General features: G+C 36.0%; 4 protein-coding genes across 5 annotated transcripts; 2 read left to right on the top strand and 2 right to left on the bottom strand.

The window, feature by feature from the left end:
- Positions 1 to 20: 20 nt before the first annotated feature.
- On the bottom strand, positions 21 to 4904 carry LOC7469499 (ethylene-responsive transcription factor WRI1). The gene is made up of 6 exons (XM_024609454.2): positions 4061 to 4904; positions 3884 to 3966; positions 3501 to 3589; positions 3002 to 3126; positions 2831 to 2907; positions 21 to 828 (listed from the first exon to the last, which is right to left on the bottom strand). Exons 1-6 carry the CDS (start codon positions 4264 to 4266, stop codon positions 155 to 157), a joined length of 1254 nt encoding a protein of 417 aa, XP_024465222.1. The 5' UTR covers positions 4267 to 4904; the 3' UTR covers positions 21 to 154.
- A 782-nt stretch (positions 4905 to 5686) lies between these two features.
- On the bottom strand, positions 5687 to 10462 carry LOC7491583 (uncharacterized). The gene is made up of 8 exons (XM_002316424.4): positions 9693 to 10462; positions 9297 to 9470; positions 9091 to 9189; positions 8798 to 8905; positions 8168 to 8299; positions 7424 to 7561; positions 6714 to 6947; positions 5687 to 6262 (listed from the first exon to the last, which is right to left on the bottom strand). The coding sequence occupies exons 1-8, from the start codon at positions 10188 to 10190 to the stop codon at positions 5864 to 5866; spliced, it is 1782 nt and encodes a 593-aa protein (XP_002316460.4). The 5' UTR covers positions 10191 to 10462; the 3' UTR covers positions 5687 to 5863.
- A 1015-nt stretch (positions 10463 to 11477) lies between these two features.
- LOC7491584 (DNA gyrase subunit A, chloroplastic/mitochondrial) lies at positions 11478 to 22693 on the top strand. 2 transcript variants are annotated; one of them, XM_024611005.2, is made up of 27 exons: positions 11478 to 12005; positions 12099 to 12168; positions 12260 to 12325; positions 12437 to 12538; positions 12946 to 12990; positions 13086 to 13184; positions 13325 to 13411; positions 14910 to 14980; positions 15075 to 15183; positions 15273 to 15335; positions 15688 to 15753; positions 15860 to 15948; positions 17145 to 17193; positions 17382 to 17468; positions 17770 to 17863; positions 18566 to 18636; positions 18742 to 18831; positions 19080 to 19205; positions 19330 to 19487; positions 19621 to 19702; positions 19784 to 19948; positions 20040 to 20141; positions 20896 to 21032; positions 21161 to 21278; positions 21385 to 21439; positions 21550 to 21646; positions 22135 to 22693. In XM_024611005.2, exons 1-27 carry the CDS (start codon positions 11587 to 11589, stop codon positions 22259 to 22261), a joined length of 2844 nt encoding a protein of 947 aa, XP_024466773.1. In that variant the 5' UTR covers positions 11478 to 11586; the 3' UTR covers positions 22262 to 22693. The 2 variants fall into 2 exon arrangements, with proteins under 2 accessions (XP_024466773.1, XP_002315402.2); XM_002315366.4 differs by having other exon boundaries at positions 21547 to 21646.
- Positions 22694 to 22819: 126 nt separating this feature from the next.
- Positions 22820 to 24765, top strand: LOC7469500 (TPD1 protein homolog 1-like). The gene is made up of 2 exons (XM_052456507.1): positions 22820 to 22898; positions 24437 to 24765. The coding sequence occupies exons 1-2, from the start codon at positions 22820 to 22822 to the stop codon at positions 24763 to 24765; spliced, it is 408 nt and encodes a 135-aa protein (XP_052312467.1).
- Positions 24766 to 24959: the final 194 nt, after the last annotated feature.

The following is a 24959-nucleotide window of genomic DNA, read 5'->3' as shown; positions in this document are numbered from 1 at the left end:
GAGAAAACAAACATGAAAAATGAAAAACTAAGGATATTTTGATCCTCTTGTTTTTTTTTGCCCCCCTCCTCATCCATCCACCCACAACAGAACCCAACAAAACAAAATCTAAACAAACCTTAACAATCCCCAGCCTTGGAAGTCCAAGAAACGCTCAAACAGAATAGTTACAAGAAACAGAGGTGGTTGTTGAACTAGTTGGAGAATTTGAGACAGAATCAGACGACAACCTGTCCTTCCCACTTTCACTTTCCTCGTCAATGCTCCTTGTAACACCAACCTCTTCAACTCCTCCTGTGCTATTATCTTCTAATGTGTAGCCAGCCGGATTGGCCTCCTTTCCATAGCAACATGCATCGAATATCAAGTCAATGTTGTCCTCAAACCCTGTATGATCGAACAAGTCCGGTAACTCGCAGGAATTTTCGAGAGGAAGATCAGGCATTGTGAGGCTCAATCCTGAATCCATACAAAAGCTCCATGCTAGCTCGTGCTCTTCAATAGTGTCCATAATTACCATAGGAGGCGTGCCATCCAAGCTTGAATTTAGCTGTGAACATTGAAGTTGCGAAGACGACGAGACTATCTTTTGTTCTTGTTCCTCTTGTTGTTGTTGTGGTGGTGGTGTTGGTTGTTCAACTTCCACTTCCACGCTGGAATCTACCGAGTTGTTAAGAAGTTGTTGTTCTTGGAGGATTCGGTCTATAGGGATGCCTTTCTTCCTCAACCGTTCTATGTAATTGCTAACATCAAAATTGGTCACTGCATTTGCTCCTCTATACTGTATCGCCGCCATATCATACGCTGCCGCTGCCTCTTCTTGTGTATCTTTACGGAATTAACAAACAAAAAGTAGACAAACAAAATCTGATTAGTGAATTAATTAATCAAGCAATCAATAAATTAGGGATATGCGAGAAGAAAAGTAGCTTTATGATACAGAATAAATCGAGGTTGGTTGCTTTAAATAATAAAGCTAGATTGGGAATTCACATGCTTACTGCATAGTATTTTAATAATTGCATTCAAATCTCACTTTTGAAGTACCAAAAAAATATACCAAGCAACAGAGCTAACCGAGATAGTCCCCTTGATCGTGCCCTAGCTAGTTGCTGAAGAAGACCTCGCTACTTAATTAGACAAGTACAGCATCAAGAATCAGCCGTACTTCAAAGTTTTTCAACCAAAAAGATTGTCCATTTCCAAACATGTAAAGCTCCACACCACCTAGCCTTTTTCTCTTTTTGAAAAATTTTTGTTGGGGTTCTTCTAGGTGATCGATCCTCTTTTTGGTGATGCTTTTTTGGTTAATACCAAGGGAAAAGTTTATTTTAGGCCTTATAGATTTGTCAGCATTCCATTTCGGCCCTTGTAGTTTGAATTTCCCAATTTTAATCTTGCAGTTTTGAAAGAGTTCAAAACTTGGCATATAGCCATGATGTATCTAACTAAACCTAACAAAATGCCCATCTCCCCCTTCTTTTCCTTCCAAACTCCTATGCATGTCAATAACATCCCACAAAAATTCACAGATCCCGATAAAAGAATTCACAAAGGAGGGCCTAGAGTGATTTTGGCTTGTGCTGGCTATTTAACTTCCAGGGACCGCATTGGAAATCCTTGGAAACTACAAAGATTAAAACTGAGTGATCTTAAACTAAAAGGACCAAAGTGGAAAGTCGCTGAATCTATAAGGGCAAGAAAATAGTTTACCCCAACTCTTGCACCAAAAATGGTGTGAAAGCTACCTCACCCATGTGGCCATGTATTCCCTTCTAATGCAAAGAGACAAAATGAAAATGCTCTGACTTTAAGGCCACCACCATCAATCCGCCTTCGACTGCCATTTCTCCTAGTTAATAAGCAATCTAGGCCTGCCATGGGGGTCACCAGAGGCCGACACCATTAACAAGGGCCACTAAGGTGGCTAGTTAATGCCTAATTTGTGGGCATATAAGCCTTACCCTGTAGTATATGTTCAAGCCTAAGGATGCACCCCACAATTTTCTTGATGAACCCTAGCACTGGTCCCTGCACTAGCGATGGAATGCCCCAGGCTTTTGCAAGCAAAAAGATTAAAGATCTAGGGTTTTTGACAAAACTGACACGCCCTTTTTTGTCATGGTAACGGCGTGTCACCTGACCTACTGATGGAAATTGAACTGTGGGCGTCACATCTTATACTAATTTAGTAATCGGAGTGGCATGGTGATCTAAAAATCTAATCCTTTTTAGCATCTAAAACGGTAATCTAATCCTGGGCACTGGTGCATTTGCAGGTGCTCCTACTGTAAACTGAAAAACAGTTCAAAGACATCTAACCTTAAAGTTTGTTTCCAATTTAGTCCCCCACAAACATTTTTATCACAGAACCTGCCATTTTGACAGCATGAGAAAAGGGTTTGTGCCACGTAAGCTTGAGTGGACTCACACTGACAGCTTTGAATTTGGCATCTAGCCAGCATAAAAGTTGCCCCTCCTACCCTGCCTCTAATGCAAATCCAAAACGGTACTCCCCTATTCGACTCATCCAAAATAAATCCGTCTTTCTAAAAGTTTCTTCAAGATCGCTAGAGCTTGTCAATTTGAGTCGAGATAAATAAAAAAAATAATAATAATTCTTGTAGTCAAATCTCAAACAAAATTTTCCAATCTGGGAAAACTTTGGAGAAAAAAGCAAAGTCAAAAGCCAAGTTGTATTCTTCCTAATAAAGTATACATTCATTCATGCAATATTCTCCATATCCAAGAAAAACAGCAAATCGTTACTATCTCATGCTAAGAAGGTATAGTTTCCATGGTCACAGTAAATTGAGGGAGAGGAGCGTACTGTAAGTTCCAAGGTAGAGATACTTATTCCCATAAACTCGTCCAATTCTAGCTTCCCATCGGCCATTATGATGATGCCTGTCAAGTTTCAAGCCAGGCCAGTCATATTGATGATAACCAATGCCCAAAAATCAAGTAGTGAAATAAAGTGGAAGAGAAAGGCGGCATTTACCTAGCCACCCCACGGTATTTGGAGACTCCTCTAGAGAATCCACTGCTTTGCCGTCTAAGAGATGCTAAGTACTCTTCTTTAGTCACCTTTTGCATCTCTTCGATCTCTTTAGTGTATGTTTCTATCTGCATCATCATCAACATCATCACCAATTAATATTCAAAATAGGCTTTGAAATCGTGTTTTGCTCCTTTAATCCCGTTTACTTTTATTGATTAAACGTAAAATTTTACATAAATACCACTAAAAACTACAACTTAATTGAGAAAAAACTATAATTTATAAGAAAAAAATAATCTTTTTATTTCAAATTATAACCGCATAGCTACCAAAATCCGAAACACAAAGTTTGAAAGTTATGGCCCACATGCATGCGCCGGATCCATGTAATAATTTAAAATGTAACTTAGCGATTTCAAAGAAAACACCAAAAGAAAGTACATGGATGTTGATACTGGTCAAAGCTTGAAAAGAAGTCAAAGAAACAATGTGAGGTTACCGGAAAATTCAAGGTTGTCTCTGACCCCCAGTACTTCAGGGCAGCAAGATCATAGGTGTGTGCGGCTGCCTCCTCATTGTCATAGGCACCTACGTGTTACACACAATCAGGACCCATAATCTTTATTTTGTTTTAAGGAAATGAAAAGGCATTCTTATTATTATATATATAAAAAAATAGATTGAGATCATTAAGGTGGAGTGCTTACCCAAATAAACTAAGCAGCAGAATGTGAAAGTTGCAGTGACAGGGATGATTTTAAAGATTAAAACATGGTCAGAACATGTAAGAAGATGGATTAAAAATATATAATTAAAATATAAAAAAAAGATTGTAGATCTCCTTGGTTTTCGTTAATCTTTAATTAATTAAGCAAAATTCACCTTGTTTTCCCTTCTTGTTTTGAATGCTGTTCCATGAACTCTTATCCCAAAGATGAGCTTCAAACCTTCCTGTCCATCTATGTCTGTTCTTGATCAATCAACGAAGAATGTCACACATGCAAATTTGAGACCCCACAGGAAGGAAAAAAAAATCACACTTGAGCAAGGTTTTGGTACCTGGTGACTCCTCTATAAATGGAACTTCTTTTGCCTGAGTTATGACTGTTATTAGCAGCAGCAGCAGCAGCATTCTGGGATTTGCCTTGATTGCTCTTTTGATTCTTTCTAATGCGTTTGGCCTTTGGTTTGTGAATGCTTTCAGAGGCAACACAAGAAGAAGATGAGGAGGAGGAGGAGGAGGAGCAAGATGAAGACCTCTTCATTTACTTCTTCTTTTGGCAACGTGAGAGCACAAAATATGATGGAATGCAAGCAAGAGTTGTCAGAGGAAAAAAGATGGGTCTATGCTATATTAATTAACCCGTGAGGTCTCCCTTGTTTTCCTACTCCAGTTGAGATTTTGTGACTTTGGGAATTGGAAGGAGTGTATTTTGGCAACCAAAAGTGGTTTACCAAAACAAGGAGAGACAGTGGAAAGGGAAGAAGCGGAGGTGAGAGGTAATAAAATAACACACAAAACCAAGACAGGGGAGGAGAGGAGAGGAGAGGAGAGGCCAATTGACTAGAGCATGTTTCTTGGGGGTTAACTTTATAACCCAACACGGGGTTAAGGATTTTTGAGCTGGGTTACTTAACCTTGAGTTAAATCTGAGGCCTAACACTTGGCTAATACGTGCAGCCATGCTACCAATAAGAAATTTTCTGCCTCTACAGTAAGTTTGTTTTTGAGAGAATCTCTCCTTCTCTCCCACAACTAACCATCTCCTTGTCCAATATAAAAATGACTGCAGGGGCTAAAGAAAGAGATATGTCAGTGATTTGCATTTTTATTTTGATTTTTACTGGTTTTTGTTGCCGCTGATGGGTTGGCTTTGTGTGTCAGTTACTTTGGTGAGCTTTCTGTGTCTCGCTTGAGTGAGGACATATCCGCAGAGGTGTCAAAGTTAGATTCATGCCCTTGGTCTTTGTTCTTGTTACTACAGAACCACTGGGACACGAACCATGACAAGGGAACAAAGATCGCATGGTCCACGCTCCATGGCAGGCAGGCATAAATAGAAATCATTGCCAGTTCCTATATCGTTGTTTTTCTTTTTCTTTATTATTGGAAAGAACACAGCAACCTGGGAAAAAAAATATGAAATCTATTATAAAATTACCAATTTCATCACTCTTTTCTTATTCATAGCATTCAGCTTGTTTTGAGATGGAAGAATTGAAAATCATTGGAACATATATCACATGTCTCTTTATTCTTATTTTTTTTCAAAAACAAAAAACACAAATTAACTCTAAAACTATCATAGATAGAAATAATTTTATTGTTTTTGTCGCTTCACTAATTTTCACACCTTATATCATTATAATAAACAAGCTCCTGTTTTATTATATTAAATAAATCTAATAAAAAATACAATTTTGAAGCCCAAATATATTTAAATAAAATAAAAATAAATAATCAATTCATATTATGGATTGAATCGAGTTAACCAAGTTTAAAAATTCCTGACTCATGATATTTATTTTTTATATTTTATTTATTTAATTTTATTTATATTATCTGATTTTGATGGATGAGATTAAATGATGCAAATATTACATTCTACACCTGGGGGCCCTTTTTTTTTTTTAACATCCATGCTCTTAAAATCACAATATGAGCTTACAGGCAACTACAGAACGTGCTTGAAGGAACCCTTTTTCATAAAACACGCTTGTTTAGGGACCCTAATTAGAGGTCTCAGGCTCTCAGCCCTTCTACATAAATCACATGTCTGAAAGACTATAACCCTATTGCTTACAAAAGTTCTCCACATTCCAGATGGTCAGAATGAATTTGTAAGAATCTAAACACATCATTTAGATTACGGCAGCAAAAGGCGAAAATGAAACTCCCATGCCTCCATCACATAGTAGCATACTACCCGACTGAATTCTGTTATTAAGGAACACTGTGTCAAATAAAAAGTTTTGCCTCGAGGCCTGCGAATTATATTCATCCAGATCGAAGTGATTTGATCTTAAAATCTTTGAATTGACGCCAGTTTTTTCCATGTCTTTCTCAAAGCTTTTGACGTACTTCCTAATATCTTGCTGAACTTCGATGGAATCATTTGGCTTGCGTGCAAAAGAAAACTGAAACCTCTGACTGTATGGTGTTTCTGAGCTGTTTAGAATGACTTCATCTAGAGTAGGCTCCTTGCTGCTTCCAGTGGCTGACAACACTGATGCACTGTGGCTATGTGCACTAACCAATTCCTGAAAGCATTAACATAATTTATTACTAGGCTAAGATTCTACTTTTGTTTCTCCAACATAACATTGCATGGAGTGTCTGAACGCTTATATTCAACCTCACTGTCTTGAACCTTACTTTCTAGAAGGGGAAAAAAAAAACCAGAAAACAAAGGCAAGGCAGGATGATTCTACTCTTGTTCCTCTAACATAACGTGCATGATATATGTGGGTGCTTATATACTCCTTTACCACTTCAGACTCGTTGTCTTACAGGTTTTTTTTTTTTTTCTAGAAGTAAAAATAAAACAGACAAAGCAAAGAACAGGACATGAAGAACAAGCACCTCCATGAAGAAAAGGAATTAAGTTTAAAATGAGATGGCATCAGCATCTTTTGAAAATAAATCACCGATTCAGCCAACTACATTTATTCAGAATAAAAATAACAGATATGAATGTTGAGAGGCAAAAACCTGTTTATTGGTAGTGAAACTGTTGGGATAGCAGTTTGCTGCGGCGTTAGAACTTGCTTGGGAAAAGGATGCACAATCACCAACAGGGGAAGAAACACCAACAAAGTTTATTGGTGGATCCTCTGGCGATGAGAAGTCAGAGCTATCAAATGTTGACAGCGACACACATTCATCAAAATAAGCCATGGCTTCATCTGTTAATCGTTTTGACACCTTCCTTCTTTCAATGCTGGACTGTCATCGGAGCAGCACAAACAAAAAAACAGTTAAAACACTCATCTATATGCTAATGACATTGAAACTTCCCAACTGCTAAGCATGTGGAGGCTGAACCTTAATGTGAATGAACAGAAAAGTAAAAACATGGCTTAAATCATTATCAAAACCACCTCTCTAAGCCAACGATCTTCAGGGGGAGGGGGAGAGAGCAAGAGAGATCATAACCAGATAAGATAGAAATTACAATTAGTCTCTTTACTTGAGAGCATGGATAATCAAGTTCCATATTTTAGAATATCAACCATATGCGGAACATGTAAACTTGGATTCAGAAGGATATTGACTGGGTGTGTGGGATATTGTCCCTAACTAAACATATTCAACTGTTTTCTCCTTCCGTTCTACATCAATGCTAAATGTGTTTTTTAATGTATCTAATGTAAATATACTTGCATGAAAGCCGCACACGCGAAAATACAAAAAGGATGTACCTTTCTTCCAGCACGGGGTTTCTGCACATTTGACGTCCTGGGATGTGGAAGCACTTCCTTCAAGATTCTACTAAGCTCTAAACCACGGTGCTCCTCGACAGCCAGGTCTGCTCGAAGCTTCCTTGCCCGTTCATGGGACTGCAAGTTAAAAAGAGATCTGATTTGCAGGTGTCTGATCCAACTAAATTATAGAAGAGAAATGAATAAGCATAAAGCACCACAAACATGACATCACAGAAATTATGGATCTCGGTGCCTATTTATCAAAACTAGGAAACAAGAGCAACCCCCACCCCCTCCTGTCATTGTCATTTCTAACATTTGAATCTAGAACCTACCCCAATCCCATCCCTCCTCTCTTGAGCTTTTAAGTGTTCATCAAGTGGCAGAATAAGTAGAAAACATGCATCAACCATTTTTAAATTCATCTCTACATAAGTTTCATCAAGTCAAAACAATCATAGATTTTCTTCGTAGAAAACCTTACTCCACTCAGTATTACAGTGGGTACGAAGCACATTGTAAACACAAGCATCAACTATGCATGTCAAGTTTCCCCTAACTTAATTTGAAACTAGAATCTGACACACACCAACTCAAATCGAGCAAATGTCAAAGGTTAGCAACTTTATAATGATTTCCTATGGTTAATCTAACTTTTCAATCACAATCTCAGCTGAAAGCAAGCCTATGGTTAATCTGACTTTTCAATCACAATCTCAGCTGAAAGTGAGTAAAACTTACCTGCTCAAGCTTATTGGCATATTCTCTTCTGATGTCCAAAACTAATTCAACTGCACTTGGGTTGACTAGATCAGGAGGAATATCAGTCACATTGGCCATTGCAATAGCGGTAGTGTTACTCCTTCGGATAGTCTGAACTCAAAACAAAGTTCAGAGTGAATCATGAACAAGCATAAAACATGGAAGCAAGCAATAAAATATGAAGACTGCAATCAAATGTGCAACCAGCAATTAGAGCAGGTGACTACAGCCATGTAGGCACAGAAAAAGAAGACATGGTAGAGTGAACACAGCCTATAACACATTTTCCCAGAAAAGAAAAACAATGGAACCATAAAATCCAGCAGATGCTCCTGAAATTTAACGTCCTTGCATCAAATATCCAACTTACTGACCAAAGAGTCAAGGCAATATGTCATGTTCCAGGTTAGCAGGTCAGGTAACAAAGGTCTCTTGAAATAAGTGTGTGCCAACACTTGTTGGCAAAACTTAAGTCAAGCATTCATAACTAGTAAACCATTATAATAGACATCAAAGAATTGTTTTTTGAAGGACATCCTGCATGAAAGCAGCACAACTGAAATCATATAAGAACTAAACATTTATCACCCATGAACCACGGGAACTTACACTTTCTAAGTCATTTTGGATGTCAGCAATGGCACGCCTAACTTCAGACCGAACAGTTTCATATATTCGACTAGAGGTGCCATCTCCCAAATTATCCCCTTGGAATGACTGCAACATGAGGTCATAACCAAAATTACATTAGGATCATGCATCTTATCCATTGATGTTTCAGAACCATTCACATAAAAGTCTGCATACAATCTCATGCATTAACCATTTAGAACACTAACACATAAATAACTCCAAATCACTCATGTCCAAACCAATTAAACATGACACCATTCAGATCTCACCTGCATTTGTTCACAGACTGCTTTGATAGTTCTCTCTTCAGCTTCTGAAAATGAGCTTCCCAAACCTCCATCTTCCCAGCTCCTAAAAGGCAAAGAAGGCTAGAAAGAAAAAACAAACAAAACAGGAAATATCATTTAACTAAACAGCTTCATTCAAGTCGCATTTATCAATGCCAAAAACATAAAAGCATTTCGTGAGACAATACCAAATCTGCAGCAGATCCATCTGATCGCATGGGCGAACTTCTCATCTTCTCAAATTTACTATCATAACTCCTTCTCGCTAAATCACTATTTCTTCCAGCATTTGACACATCACTCAAACCACCACTCCCATTTATATATTTCATCAACGAACTCCCTTCTTGTTCAGCATCACTCTGTCAAGAACAACAACCAACAATAAACAAAGCATGCTTTGCTACTCTCGAATTCAATCAATAAAAACCAACCCTTCACAACAAATAATTTCAAAATCCTACTGAATTCCAGAATTGAATCAGTAAGAAACCAGTCTTTCAGAGTAAATAACTAACATTTCTTTGCTATTCATGAATTGAAAATGAAAAGAAAAAAGCTTTCCAGAAAAACAAAAGCCAAACCTCGGAATTCACGAAATGGCCTCCAGAGCCAGGAGGCCGAGACACAGACCTCCCTCTAGAAACAGGACCCCTAGACAAACTCCTACCAATCCCAGAAACGTTTCTTCCAGCATCAGCCTTTCTTGACACGGATCTCCCTCTCCTACTATCACCAACAGCATTCGGCTTTGTGGGTGCACTCTTAGACTCTTCCTTGTCAGCCACAACTTCACTGACTTCTTTACCAGGTGGAGAAACATTGCTCCAGTAAAGCGGGTTGTCTCTTTTAATCAAGAAATCTGTGGACCCTGTTGCTGTTCCTTCTGCTGCTGTTCTTGTTGTTGAACAAGTATCAACAAGATGGGATCTTGAGACTGCACTCACACTCCTTGATCTTCTTGAGGGTACTGTTTTTCTTGGTAAAGCGTGCTGCTTTGTTGAAGTTTCTTTATCTGATGTTGCTGCACTTGTTGTTGTTGTTGCCCTTCTTGATGTGGATTTGAAGGCTGCCATTGCCATTCTTTCTTGATTCTTTAACAATTGCTGTGAATTGAAAAAAAAGAATTAAACAAGTGAAATGGGCAACAAAGTTTTTTACTTTCCAATGTAAGATAAGATTGAATCAAGTGAAGAGGATAGTGTTCTCTGTGTGTGTGTTTTCGAGGTATGTTCGTTGATAATGATGGGGATATGGGGACGTCTGTGTTAAGACAAAAAGTTTTTGTGGTATATTTGCAGAAAGTGAGTTGGCTGTTGGGTTTGGTCTTGTGTTGTCCGGGGTCGCTTTGAATCGATGTGTTTGTGTAAAAACTATTTTGCCATTGCTTTTTTTGAACATGAAAAATATACTCTTTTGCAACGACAGTTTAAAAACGCGGTTTAATTTGTATTTTTAAAAAAATTGTTTTTTATTAAAATTAATTATTATTTTTATTTTCAAATTATTTTGATATACTAATCTAAAAAATAATTTTTAAAAAATAAAAAAAATTATTTTAATATATTTTTAAATCAAAAAGCACTTTAAACCGCAACCACAATCATAAACAGACATACTCGAGTTGATGCTTGTATCAATTAAAATATTTTTTTAATATTTTTTTAAATTTAAATTATATTATTATAAATTTATTTTAAAAAATAAATTAAATTTCAACATGATGATAAATTAATTTACTAGATCGATTGGATTATATTTAATCAATTTGAGTCGGGTTATAATATGGTTATAAAATTTGAACTAACCTAATGAGTTAACTCGTGAATTGAAGAAAAAATAATAAAAAAAAAAATTTGGCTGGCATAGTTAAAAACTCGGGCAAAAACATGACTTTTAATTCATTGATCTTTTTATAAAAATAATAAAATTTTAATCTTCTAAATTTTTTTAAGTCAATCCTCTTAGCATGTTATCGGAGTCTTCCTCCATATCAACTCCAAATCTGGTATTATAATTATATTTCAAAGATATGTAGGCTTGGACTTGATATTTTTTAAAGAGATAAGGTTATGAATAGTAACATGGTATTTCACTTGAAAATATATTAATTTAATATATTTTTGAGTGTTTTTTAATTATTTTAATGTAATTATATAAAAAGTAAAAAAAATATTTTAATGTATTTTTAATTAAAATATACTTTTACTATATTAATCTCCAAAACATTACTGAACATATACTAATTTGTAAACGTTTAAAGATAAGGAACCAAGTTACAATCACATTACAAAATCAGGGACTAAAAACAATTTAATATCCAAAAACAACTTGGCGCGCAAGAACCCAACAAAAAGACAACTTTGCACAATCCCCAACGCATTCGGAGAGACATAAACATCCTTAAACCCTAAAAAAAGCCCCAAAGAAACCCAAACCCTTCATTTCTTTTCCCAATCTTTCCTCTTCTTCCATGGCATGAACCCCTCTTCTCTTACAAGATTAAACCCTAATTCTTGCGACCCCATGTCTCTCCCCTCCACTCTCCGTCTCTCCTCTCTTCTCCACCGTCTCCCTCCTCCTTCCCGCCGTTATTTCTCTTTCCTCCACCACCGCTCCGTCTCCGACCTCCGCTTCTCCTCCTCCTCCCCCCGCATCCGTCCCGTTGTTCAATCTCGCCGCCGTGAGGAACCCGCCACTGATGATAGTGAGAATGGGAGCCTGTTAGTGAAGGATCCGAATGGGGGTAGTCCAGGCGGTGGAAATGGGCGGGTTGTTCAAACGGAGCTTCATAAAGAGGCTACTGAGGCCTATATGGCTTATGCTATGTCTGTTTTGCTTGGTAGAGCCTTGCCCGATGTTAGAGATGGGCTAAAACCAGTTCACCGGAGGATTCTGTGAGACCCCCTTTTGTCTTCTCCTTTGTTTTGTTATTTTCGGGTGTTGGTTTTTAATTTTATAATTTTGTGTTTTTTCCTTTGAATTTATAGATTTGCAATGCATGAATTGGGGCTTTCTTCGAAAAAGCCGTTTAAAAAATGTGCTAGAGTTGTTGGTGAGGTTAGTTGTTGAATAAAGCTCTCAATAATTGTTGTAACCAATGATAATTATTATCTGATTATTTTGTTTTGGGTTTCATTTTTTTTTCTAGGTTTTGGGCAAGTTTCATCCCCATGGAGATACTGCTGTCTATGATGCTCTAGTTCGAATGGCGCAGGTAAAATGGGATTATTTTTTTGCTATTTGCTTTGCGTTTTGATTGCTGAAACTGCCCGTTTATCTCCTAATCACTTGAAATTATTTAGTTACAATTGGTTTTATTATTCAGGATTTCTCACTGAGATGCCCTCTTATTCAAGGGCATGGGAATTTTGGTTCGGTTGATGCGGATCCTCCTGCCGCCATGCGTTATACAGAATGCAGGCTGGATGTATGTTTTAAGACTTAATTTTCATTTTAGCAAATGTACCTCAATGTATATTTATTTGTGTTAGGAAGTTTGACATGGTTTGGTTTCATTTGTGTCTGATGTTTAAGTGTATTCATGCACGCAATGTCTTGTATTTCACTCGATGTCCTCAACACTTTTGTTACATCTTAACTTTTAATACACTGCCTCATCTTCTTATTTTATTATGTACTACATCAGTTCAATTGTCTTATCCTGAGGTCAAAACATACATTTTTGGTACATTATTCTCATGTGCTTGTTCTAGTTGCTTGCACTCACTGGTGGTACAATCTTATTGTTCATTATTTCTTATATTCTTGTTTATATGCTTAAAGAAACAATGGCCTTGAAGTATAGGCAGTTGATTTTGTGTACAATTCTTGCAGGGACTTACAGAGGCAGTTTTTTTGGCTGATCTCGAACAAGATACAGTAAGTGCTATTCTCTATTGTATGTTTTTACATGGTTTCCATGTTTTAATTTGTCCCCAACATCGTGTTGAGTCATTATATTGCATTTCTTGCAGGTTGATTTTGTCCCTAACTTTGACAATTCCCAAAAGGAACCTTCACTTTTTCCTACTCGGCTTCCAACTTTATTGTTGAATGGTTCTTCTGGGATTGCGGTAATTTTAATGCATTTCTTTTTATTTTCCCTAAAAAGTGACTTCTGTACTTGCTCTTGTTTTCCATCTTCTTTCTCATCCTCTTAGTATATGTTTTTGCAGTTAAGTAACTCAAAGTAACATCCTTTCATACTCTTCAGGTTGGCATGGCAACCAAAATTCCTCCTCATAATCTTGGAGAGCTGGTGGATGTGTTATGTGCCCTAATTCACAACCCAGAAGCCACTGTAAGTGCTCTAAACCTCAGCCTTTTGGTTTGCTAGTTGAGACTTCTTAGGAACACTTGGAAATTATTTTCTTGTGAAATCCAATGATATCTTTGTCTTTGTCATTTTTTATGTTGTTTACTGGTTCTGTGTGCAATTCATGTCTAAAATATTTTGGTAGGATTTGATGGACAATGAAGGCAGCCTTCCTACTTCATACTTGTTAAAGAATAGTCTTTTGCCAAAAAGGATTTTTTTAGTGTTTCCTAGTTGTATAATCCTCTGATTTTCAAAATAAAAATGATTCTCATTCATGGTTTTATCATTTCATTCAAGAATTGAGTCAACCCAATTCCCTTAGTTGACCAGCCCTTCAAAAGCGCTTGTTTAGGATGCATTAAAGCTAACTTGCACTAATCAAAGTAACAAGACTTCAGATGGTATGTATCAAAGGTAATGTCAAGGAGTCCTGTTTCTCTATCATCTTGCCCTAAGCATGACATACAAATATCTGTTTGCCATCCAAATTGTAAACAAGTTGAGGTTTTAAAGTCCAGATTTTTTTTTCAAAAAAGCGTCGGGATATTTTGAAGAACTAGCTTTTATGGTATGTGCTTTGCACATAATTCACTTTATTTTCTCAAAATATATTTATTTGCTTATGTGCTAAAGGAAAAAATAACTAAATTTTTACAACATCATAAATTTAATATTTAATTACTAATAATGTTTTTATTAGAAATGTTTTTGAACTTTACAAAATCAGAGAATATTTTTGCTTAAAATGATGATACATAGCTATATAGTTTTGTTAGCAACATTATTCAATATTTTTAGAAATAATAAACAATCTCAAAGTATACCAAAATTAGTTTCATTGCTCTTTTCATTACTATAGGCTCTACCACACAATTTTGTTAACTTTAAAAAATAAACAATCTTAAAGTATACCAAAATTAATTTCATTGTTCTTTCCATTACTATATGCTCTACCACCCAATTTTTGTAACTTTAAATATTTAACTTTAACGTCAAAATTCATATATACACTCTTTAATTTCTTTTCCTTTTTTTGATAGGATATTAATTACTTTTCCTAACTGGACTTTATTGAATAAGTAAGGATTTAATTTTTTTTACTTGATTACCTTTCCTAATTGGGCTTTAGTAATGATTTAATTATTTTTACACATGGACCAATTAAAACAATTTGAATATAAGGTATATGGGGAATACAACTGAATACAAGCCCTTTTTTATCCTCATATTTTTTTTAACTTACTGCACTATTTATAAGTATATATGATATATGACATATGATTAGAGTGCCAAAGGAAATTTATGCCTTGCTGAATTTATTTATTTTTGCTTCTCTTACCTCCTTTGGACACACATGTAATGATGAAGCTTATCATCCTAGAGTTTTATGGTTCCTTTGCATTTGTGTGTGTACATATATATCTTATATCCTCATCAGAGACAGAGAAGGTTTTCTTATGTGTTGCATTTTTCACCACAGTTGCAAGAGTTGTTAGAATACATGCCTGGACCTGACTTTCCAACTGGAGGAATTATCATGGGAAATCAAGGGTATGTTAAATTTTTATTTCACGTTTACTTCCTCCAATTAAGCAAGGTGATGTATGCTTATTTATGAATTTTGATATCTGTATATTTGATTAAGGATCTTAGACGCATATCGATCTGGGCAAGGACGTATCGTAGTCAGAGGAAAAACAGATGTTGAATTGCTTGACTCGAAAACAAAGAGAAACGCTGTTATCATAAAAGAGGTTATATATTTTGGTTTGTTGCTGGTACCGGTTGAACATACTTGTTTTCAAATTTTCAAGACTTGTCTAATGTTTTCCCACTGAAACAGATTCCTTATCAAACCAACAAAGCATCGCTGGTGGAAAAAATTGCTGAACTTGTGGAGGATAAGGTATTGTTGGAAAAGAATGTAATATAAGAGGTTTACCAAGTTGATATCTGTATATAATAATAATTTATCCTTCTCTTTTTAATGCATAACAAGTGTTTGTCCAGCTTGGTTTATAGTGGACATCTTTATTTCCTTGCTTTCTATTCAACAATCAATGATTAACAACTGCAGCTTCAATTATAAGTCTGTATAACTCTTAATGACTTCTAAAAACCAATATGATCTCATAACATATGATCATGGAGGATGGAAGTTGATTTTCACTGGCCAAAAGTGATCCAATTTATCATTCATGTCACAAGTGTAAGTTTTGTTGTTGTAACCAAATTTTTTATTTCCTTTCTTTCTGCAGAATTTGGATGGCATTAGTGATATCCGTGATGAAAGTGATCGTTCTGGCATGCGTATAGTCATTGAGGTATGAGATACTCAGTTTTTGCAGTAAAGTAGTAAGGTAGTAAACTCATAGACCACATTCATCTGTTGCTCATGTTTTGACTAATTTATTTTGTTTCTCTACACAGCTGAAACGGGGGGCAGATCCGTCAATTGTGTTAAATAATCTCTATCGTCTTACTCCTCTTCAGTCTAGTTTTAGCTGCAACATGGTTGGGTAAGTAGTATATTAGAATCCAGAATCTAAATAGAAAGTCAAGATTCAGTTTTTTTGCTGCAGTTAACTTTGATTTAGCAGATCTGATTTTGCTTTTCACTTTGTGGTTTGTGAATTATTTCAGTTTTAAATGTTTAACCTTTATGCACTACATGCTTTCTTTTCCCTCCCTTTCGGAAGTTTTACTCGTGTTAATCTATTTTATGGTTCATTATTCTGTAGTTGATGAAAAAACTTGTCATTTGGATGGTGATGGTATAGTGGCAGACATGATATGAAATGATGAGAAGCAACTATAACTTCAGAAAACTTTCTAATTTAGGGCCCATGGAAGTTCTAAACCAACTGGAGAATAAGGCTATATTGAAAGATCACAAATTAAAAACATAATTAGGCAAAGAAAAACACAAAAATGCCATTAAATAGGACCTTTTAGAGTAACATAATCAACAAACAGGTTGGAATTCTTACACTCTTATGGCTGAAATATTAACATAATTTTTAAAACAGCATGGTAGGCATATGATCTCATGCTGTATTAGAAGGATTCTGAAGATGATGACCTGGCAACTGTATTTGGAGACAAACCAAAAGGAAAGTTGTGAACACATTTTTTTTCTACTGTTACTTCCCCTCTTGTTAGTTGTTGCACGCAAGCCCATTCCTTTTCTCATTTTGCTATATGCATGTATATGTAAATGATCCATATGACCATGACATGGGTATTAACCTTTATAACCCTTTTGCATGGAGTTGTGGAAGATTCTGCTGGTGATATCTGTGAATATAACAAACCCGTTACTATAATTGCACTCTTGTGTGCAAAACTCAAACTCCCATTATTTTTGCCATGCGAAAAAAATATAAAAGGAGAAAAGAAATTATCCCTGATTCACTGTGGGGACATTATTTTCTGAAATTTAAATGGCATATTGAAACAATTCTGAAATTTATCAAAACACCTGTTGGATTACATTTTCAAGAGATGTCTATATTGTTCGGTGTATTGTGATGCAATTCTTGAATGGTTTTAGCAGTAATATATTCTTACATCATCTCTTGTTGAAGATTTTGTACTTCTGTAATATCACATATATTCTAGCCTAATTTACTATTCTCCTTAAACTTTTTATTTGATAAACTTTCTTGCCTAATGCCGTGTATCAATGCATTTTGCATCACTTGCTGTGTCACAGTATTCTTGATGGACAACCTAAACAGATGGGTCTGAAAGAGTTGCTTCAGGTGACTACTTAAACATTGTTTTATTCGAAATTCCTTAGCAATTTGTTCTTAAATTAGAACACATTATTTTAATTTTTTCTAAAGCTATTTTTTTGTTTTCTGAAATTTCTTTTTGTAATCTAAAATATTGTTGACATCATAGAATGTCTGGAAACTGAAGAGTTTTCCATCTTTTTTTCATTTACCAGGCATTCTTAGACTTCAGATGCTCTGTCGTAGAACGGCGTGCCATGTTCAAGCTTTCTGAAGCACAGAAAAGAAGACATATTGTCGAGGTATGTTAAGGTAATTCTTAGTTTACTGGACAAAATAAAAGGCCTTTTGGCTGTAACATGCTATTCCAACCCTATTCCTCTCTCTATGTCCTGATTTGTCCTCCATTTGTGCACACATGTATAACCAGGCATGCATGTGTGCTTGGTCCAAACTTTTCCAATCCTTATAAGTTGTGGCTCTTTTTTCATATGATAGCAGCATTAAAGAAAGTGAGTAGGGTGACCACTTGCATGAGATGCCCGCTCATTTTGTGAAATTTCCTTCTTTTTATTGACTGATGGCTGTTGTCTGGGCTCTAAGGGCGTCATGGCGGGGCTTGATAATTTGGATAGAGTGGTTGATATAATTAGAAAAGCTTCAAGCAATGCAATTGCATCCGCTGATCTAAGGAATGGTAAGTTTCCTTTGCTTTTTATATGTATCTTGCTGATGCAATTAATTCTGATTTTTGTGGTGTTGTTTGGTCCTTTGTTCACGCATATACAAACAAGTTCATTATTTCTGGTGCTTGTAAATGTTTGCTACTTTTCACTGTATCTTGAATTCAATGTGTGATTTAGATCATGCTTGTCATTCCTACTAATCTAAAATTGACCCCTCACAGCACTGGTACATGCTTGCATTTGTGGAGAGTGTTAGTCTGTCTATAATGTGGACTTTTCTTGGGCTTTTTTTGGCAATCCAGAAAAAAAAAAAAGATGAATGGGATAAAGGCTTTTGGAACCCTTATTCTGTCAAAAAAAAAAAAAAAACGAGAATGAAGATGTTCAGTTACATGGAATTTGCTTATTTTCTAACCATGAAAATAAGCTAAAAGCCTAAAACAAACAGCAGTTTTGAATACTGAATATATTTAGGGATACACATGACTTCATGCATAATGGTACAAGGAATCTTGGTAGCATAATTAAGTAACTCCAGTTTTTAAATTCTTTGCATATTTTTCTTTCCAAGTTTCTAACCTGTACTGAGTCTCTATTAACCTTAGGGCACAAGCTTTCTAGACTTTTTGATAATTGCCGGTATCCATGCCTTTTATTGGCTTGAAGAAACTTTAGTCCATTTTGCTTATTGTTTTTTATATTCTGGATTGCAGAATTCAGTCTGTCTGAGAAACAAGCTGAAGCTATTTTGGACATAAGCCTAAGAAGGCTTACCCTTCTTGAGGTGACTATTGTGCCTTCGGTTATATTCTGTTTATCTATGAGATTCCATACTGGTACAATTCTGCAAACAGTATCATGTGAAGCAGATATAATTCTGATTGTGCAGGGGAAAAAGTTTGTTGAAGAAAGTAAATCATTGATGGAACAAATAACTAAGCTAGAGGAACTATTGTCAAGCAGGGGAAATATATTGCAGGTAACAAAAACTCCAGTAAATGATGTTTGTTTCCTTTTCTTTTAGAGATTCTTGCAAGTGAGCTGAAATGTTTTAGATGCATTGTTTTTGTTTATACAAGGTTATTTGTTTTTGCTTTCTTGCTAGTTGTAGTTTTTGAGTCATTTTTTGTGGGTTAGAACAATGGTGAAAACATTGATTTTGACCCCATTCAATATGTTTGGCTCTGATTCATCCTCCAATTCCCTCATCCTATTTTTTATTCCCAGTTGATTGAACAAGAAGCAGTCGAGCTTAAAAATAAGTTCTCCAATCCAAGGCGTTCAATGTTGGAGGACTCTGATAGTGGTCAGCTTGAAGATATAGATGTTATTCCAAATGAAGAAATGCTCCTGGTAATTGGCTTTGTTAATTTCTGATGGCTTTGTGACTAATATCTGGTTGTTATGCTTATATCCTTCCATCTATGCATTTTTTTTTCTTTTGCTGGATTAGAATTTCTTCTCATATAATTTTCAGGCAATTAGTGAAAAGGGCTATGTTAAGCGGATGAAGCCTAACACGTTTAATCTTCAAAATCGTGGAACAATCGGTAAATCTGTTGGGAAGTTGAGAGATAGTGATGCAATGTCTGACTTCATTGTCTGTCATGCACATGACCGTGTGCTATATTTCAGGTACTGCTCTGCTTTGTACTTTTATTATTTATTAGGCTCCAACAATCTATAGATCCGTGTCTTGAATGGATTAGAAAAAAGAAGTTCTGTCATAATAATTGGTTGTCGCACACTTGACATGTTGCATCTGCAGTGATCAGGGAATAGTATACTCTGCTCCTGCTTATAAAATCCCTGAATGCACCAGGGCTGCTGCTGGCACACCACTGATCCAGGTAATAACTGTTTTTTCTCCTTTGCTTATTAATGAATTTCTCTAGCGTCTCAAGTTTGTATCCCTTTCCTGTTGGAGACAGTTCTTATCTTTATCTGATGGTGAAAGAATAACTTCCATTATTCCTGTGAGCGAGTTTGTGGAAGATCAATTTCTACTGATGCTTACTGTCAATGGCTACATCAAGAAAGTATCTTTGAACTCTTTCTCAGCCATACGTTCAACTGGAATCATAGCAATACAGTTGGTTTGTCCTCTTCTATTCTGCTCTAGCATTCAAGTTTCATCCAATTCCCTGATGAAAGTATGTTCTTAAATTTCAAATGTTAACCTGCCAGGTTCCTGGCGATGAACTAAAATGGGTCCGCTGTTGCACAAATGGTGATCTTGTGGCCATGGCTTCACAAAATGGAATGGTCATCCTCACTTCCTGTGAGAATGTAAGTTATCTTATGCTTTTCTACCTCTTATAATTAATGATGTTCAAGCCATTTGAACTACACCCTTGTAGCTCTTGATACTGGCAAAGAAAGAACATGTTTCTCCTTCATTATATTTCATCCTCTCTCTTTCCTTCCATTTGTTGCCAAAGGCAACTGCAGAAGTATAGTACACCATTGGAGAAATTAGTTTGAAGAATTACAGAAAGCAGGTGGGAGTAGAAAGGGCTTGAAAATGACTGAGAACCAATAGTGTTGTGAAATGATTTATTCTATGCTGGCATGACTTTTTTCCTCTGATATTGAGATGAATTGAGACCGGTTTCGGATTCATATTTTTATTATATTTTCTAGCATGGTCATTACTGATATTGCTAATCATTGTAGTGACATTTCTATCCACTCTGTAGCGTCAAAATAGTGTATATTTGAGCATGCACAAGAACAAGTTTCCAGATTAATGTTTCATAAATTTTCTTGTACAAATGGTTTATGTGTGATGAAGCTTTTTATTGCCAAGCAAACCATAAGTTGTTCGGATCATGGCTTAATTAAGTAAGTTGCTTCCAGCTCATTAAGATGCATTAACTTTCTGTGAAGGACTAGTCTATGGCTTTGCTTGTTTGATCTTTACCAATATGTAGCAATGAACCTCAAGCTATGAGCTGTTGCACGCTCTGTTGCAGTATGAAGTTTTTTCCTTTTAACCAAAGTCATATTATTATCCGATTGGACTCCATTTTTCTGAACCCAGATTCGAGCTCTAGGTAGAAATACAAGGGGTGGGGTGGCCATGAGGCTAAGAGAAGGTGACAAGATAGCAAGCATGGACATAATACCAGCTTCCCTGCAGAAAGACTTGGAGGTGGCGTCAAAAGATTCTGAGAATAAGTAATTGCTCTGAGTTTGCTTTGTGTAGCATCTAATAAAACACCATGTTATGTATTTGCAAGAGGTTCACAATGTGGAATGTTTAATTCTTTGCAACTTCAAAGATTCTCATTATTTTTTCACAACAGCAACAAGGGCACTGGTCCGTGGTTGTTGTTTGTGTCTGAGAGTGGTCATGGAAAGCGGGTTCCCCTCAGTAGCTTCAAGCAATCACGTTTGAACAGAGTTGGATTAATTGGTTATAAGGTATGATGACTGTTATACTATTGTTTTAACTTTTAACACCATTTAATCTTGCCTTGTAGAGTTGTTCTACAGCTTGACATTTCCTCTGCTCTGTTTTTTCTTAAAGTTCTTTGAGGAAGATCACTTGGCAGCTGTCTTTGCAGTTGGTTTTTCATTGACAGGTATTGTTATATAGTGGTTTGGGGTAGATGCTTTTATAATACTATTGATTATGCTTGCTCTTTCTTATCTTTTTGCTAATTTTCTCCCTTCTTTTTCTCTGTTATAGAAGATGGTGAAAGTGATGAGCAAGTGGTTCTTGTAAGCCAAAGTGGCACTGTCAATCGAATTAAAGTTAGGGATATTTCAATACAATCCCGCTTTGCAAGGTATGTATAGTTGTTTATACCGAAGTATTTTCTAAGCTCATTTGTTGACAGCAACAATGTCTGGGTCTATCCATGTGATCTAGTGGAATGTATTCTTCCATGCACCTGTAAACATCAAATTTGCATTGCTTCAGGAATTTCTCTTCCAAAAGAAACCAAAATAAATTATCTCGTCTCTTACCACCTTTGGTTAGGGAGTTGATTGTAGATGGTCCAGAATTGATATGCTCTATAGGTTCTTGCTAGGCAGGCTTGCAACAATTTCTGGATGTAAAAACTACCCATTTTGCTTTCAGCTACAGAATACCGAAGTGCCTTGGTTGAATTTTGAGGGATAATGTTTATGATTTAAAGGTTGAAATATGATAAGTGAAAACTGAGCTAAGTTAATCCTATAAATGGTTCTTGGCCACTTGGCTAATCTTGTATGGTAATTTTGTTAGTGTTTGCTGTCAAATTCATTCTCTCCCTCTCTCATCTCTCTCCAGGGGAGTTATTTTGATGCGGCTGGAGCATGCTGGCAAGATTCAGTCAACTTCCTTGATCTCCGCTGCAGATCCTGAATTAGAGGAATTGGCACCCGTGCCTGAACTCCTATCCGAGGCATCATTATAACAAATTCTGGGGATCACTTGTATATGTCATGTGCAATTGGATCTTGGGTTAATCTTCCTCGTGCTACCATGAAAACTTAGTTGGCTTTCTGCTGTTAATTATTAGAGTACAAAAGGTAATGTGGGTTAGACAGTGTTGGTGCTAGCTTGTTAGCTTGATCATTGCTAACTTTTTGGATCACTGATCTAAACCTCTGAAGATCATAGCTGGAGCACACCCTTGATGTGCAGCCTTATGAGAAAATTATCATATCAAAAAATTCTGTTCATATCATTTATTTGCTCCATGTTGATAGCAGTGGAAAGTGGAAACTAGCTGTCTGGCTCATGTTGGGCCTTAAGCCCTGTTGAAATTTCATCCAAGAATTTCTGAACTTTTTACTTGAAGAATTCATGATATTAATACTACATGACTGCTTGAAACTTTATGGAATACTTGAGTATGAATTATTATACTTGAGTATGAAATTATTCACTATAACATAAAAGTTGAATAAAGTCGTAGGCTGCTTCAAACCAGAAACTTCGGTCTTTCGCTTCAACAAGGTCCTTGTAAATGATGAAGAAATCGGAGGAGGGGGAGTCTGAGTTGTCCCCAATCACTTCCGACGAAATTTCACCAGAAGTCCAGTTTACAGGTATTTGGACGTCTTTTTCAAATAACAGATTTTTTAATTTATGATTAATACCTTGTCTAAGAGCAGCTCTAGTCTCTTGCTCTCCACTTTGATATTGATACCCGGGAAAATAAGAAAAAATAAAGAGTCATGAGTGGTTTTTTTGAGATTTCTAGGTAAGTAGGTGAGGAGCTGTTTATGGGAAAAAAGGAAGATACAAATCACCCTAAGATGCTTTCAATTTTATGGTAAAATGTATCTTTTTATGTTTTAATGCTAAAACTTTACCTGAACATATTCGTTGTTGGAGGTGGTAATAGATTATTAAGTCCTAGAACATTGATTAGGGTCCTAAACCTGGACCTCGCCTGATACTCACTCTTAAAACACGGATGTTGGACACCAAAGATGGTGAATAATATTGAGTTGGGTTTTGAACCTATTTCCTTTGATTATTTTCAAAATAGATTCAAACGCCTCTATCTGACGAATTTCATAATGATGAAGATTTCGGACACCCATATTTGTCAAATCTGACGAATTTCATCAGAATCAGGGTAAGTTGATGATGAATTCCTAGATTTTCTATAGTAATATTGCTTATAATGCTAACAAAATTGGAAACCCCAGAATGATGACATTTCTTTTTTCAAGGCCCCAATCACATACCGTATACGTGCTTGCGACATCTCCAGGAGTATCCATCTCATGATCAAGTTTTAGCTCAGTTCTTGCCTGCGTTGTTAGCACATTCAAGATGAGAAGCTCAGTTCTTTTTGTGGTCTCATTCATTCATGACTGGTCTGCTCTTGCTTTCTTCTCATGAAGGTAATGTTACACGAGGGGACGAGTACTTCTTTCAAGGTTTTCTTCCTTCAAAGCGTTACCCTTTCCCTTATTACCTAATATAATTAATCATGTGATTCCTTGAATTATCATGTTAATTTCTCAGGCATTTTTCTAACAGAAACAGTATGTTAAAATAATTAAATATGAAACCCTTTTTTTTTTTTTTTTTACCTCTCAAAGTTTTGCGTTTCTTTTCGTGTATTCTAGACACCGCACTAAGTAGATGGCCGGCATTCACTGTAAGCTAGACAAGTTTTTTAATCTAAAAAAAATGAATGCGCAGATGTTTCCAATAATTTTTTTAAAATAAAATAAATTAAAAATTAAAAAGTTAATGTATATATTGAATCCGATAAATCAAGAATCAAAAGCTCCAACACAATGCAAAAAAATTTGTCAACGTGAATTAAAAAGTAAATTCTTCTTCTTAAACTCAGATGATATAAGAGAATCTATAATTTGATTAACATAACTAAACTTTAGATTTGATATGATAAAAACTAAAAATTTTTCTTAAAAAACTAAAATAATATTGTTTTGGATAAAAATAATAGGTCAGGTTGACCCGATGATCCACGGGTTAGTAGCTAGTGACCAGACCCTTTTCCAGTTTTTATACATATGAGACATCCTTCCATGAATTAATGCATTACCCCCCCTCCCTTCAATTTAAATTTGAGACTTAATGGTAGTTGTCTGTATATGTGCAGTGAAAGGATCAGCAACAAACCAGATGAGCAAATGTTCAAAGAATGATATTTCAGTCGCACAAGGCCCTGCCGGTACTCTCCCAGGTGGGATATCACAATATTTAGTGCAGATCACAAACACAAATCCACAAGTACCCTTTGCTGATATCCATCTCAACTGTAAGGACTTCAGCTCCGCCATCCTTGTTAGCCCTGAGATATTCAGGCGCATCGCCGTGGATGACTGTCTGGTCAACGACGGAAGAGCACTAGCTCCCGGTGCAGCTCTCTCCTTCAGATACGCCAGCACCAAGCAATACCCTCTTCCAGTTGTCTCAGCCACATGTTAAGTCAGTCATCCGTATAATATTGATGCTTAATTTCCATTCAATAATGGCATGTCAAGATATAAATTATATTAATAAAAGTATTGTTATTTAACTCGGTATAATGAGCCAGTAATCAAATATAAATTATATTAATAAAAATATTATTATTTAACTCAGTATAATTTGTTTAATTCATCTGGTAAACTCACCATCCA

Source organism: Populus trichocarpa, chromosome 10 (genome assembly GCF_000002775.5).
Source record: "Populus trichocarpa isolate Nisqually-1 chromosome 10, P.trichocarpa_v4.1, whole genome shotgun sequence".
NCBI lineage: Eukaryota > Viridiplantae > Streptophyta > Magnoliopsida > Malpighiales > Salicaceae > Populus > Populus trichocarpa.
This window is presented reverse-complemented; position numbering and strand designations above follow the sequence as displayed.

Bases quoted from the DNA above. Each gene is read 5' to 3' on its own strand.
- LOC7491584 (XM_002315366.4), top strand. From the start codon at position 11,587: ATGAACCCCTCTTCTCTTACAAGATTAAACCCTAATTCTTGCGACCCC. The intron at 12,539-12,945 runs GTATGTTTTAAG...CAATTCTTGCAG, and splicing joins ATACAGAATGCAGGCTGGAT to GGACTTACAGAGGCAGTTTT. The intron at 18,637-18,741 runs GTGACTATTGTG...CTGATTGTGCAG, and splicing joins GAAGGCTTACCCTTCTTGAG to GGGAAAAAGTTTGTTGAAGA.
- LOC7491583 (XM_002316424.4), bottom strand. From the start codon at position 10,190: ATGGCAATGGCAGCCTTCAAATCCACATCAAGAAGGGCAACAACAACA. The intron at 9,471-9,692 runs GTTTGGCTTTTG...TGTTCTTGACAG, and splicing joins GCCATTTCGTGAATTCCGAG to AGTGATGCTGAACAAGAAGG. The intron at 6,263-6,713 runs GTTTTTGCCTCT...TAATGCTTTCAG, and splicing joins GTTTCACTACCAATAAACAG to GAATTGGTTAGTGCACATAG.
- LOC7469499 (XM_024609454.2), bottom strand. From the start codon at position 4,266: ATGAAGAGGTCTTCATCTTGCTCCTCCTCCTCCTCCTCCTCATCTTCT. The intron at 3,967-4,060 runs GTACCAAAACCT...GATCAAGAACAG, and splicing joins ATTTATAGAGGAGTCACCAG to ACATAGATGGACAGGAAGGT. The intron at 3,590-3,883 runs GTGAATTTTGCT...TGTAACACGTAG, and splicing joins AAACAAGAAGGGAAAACAAG to GTGCCTATGACAATGAGGAG.
- LOC7469500 (XM_052456507.1), top strand. From the start codon at position 22,820: ATGAAGAAATCGGAGGAGGGGGAGTCTGAGTTGTCCCCAATCACTTCC. The intron at 22,899-24,436 runs GTATTTGGACGT...GTATATGTGCAG, and splicing joins ACCAGAAGTCCAGTTTACAG to TGAAAGGATCAGCAACAAAC.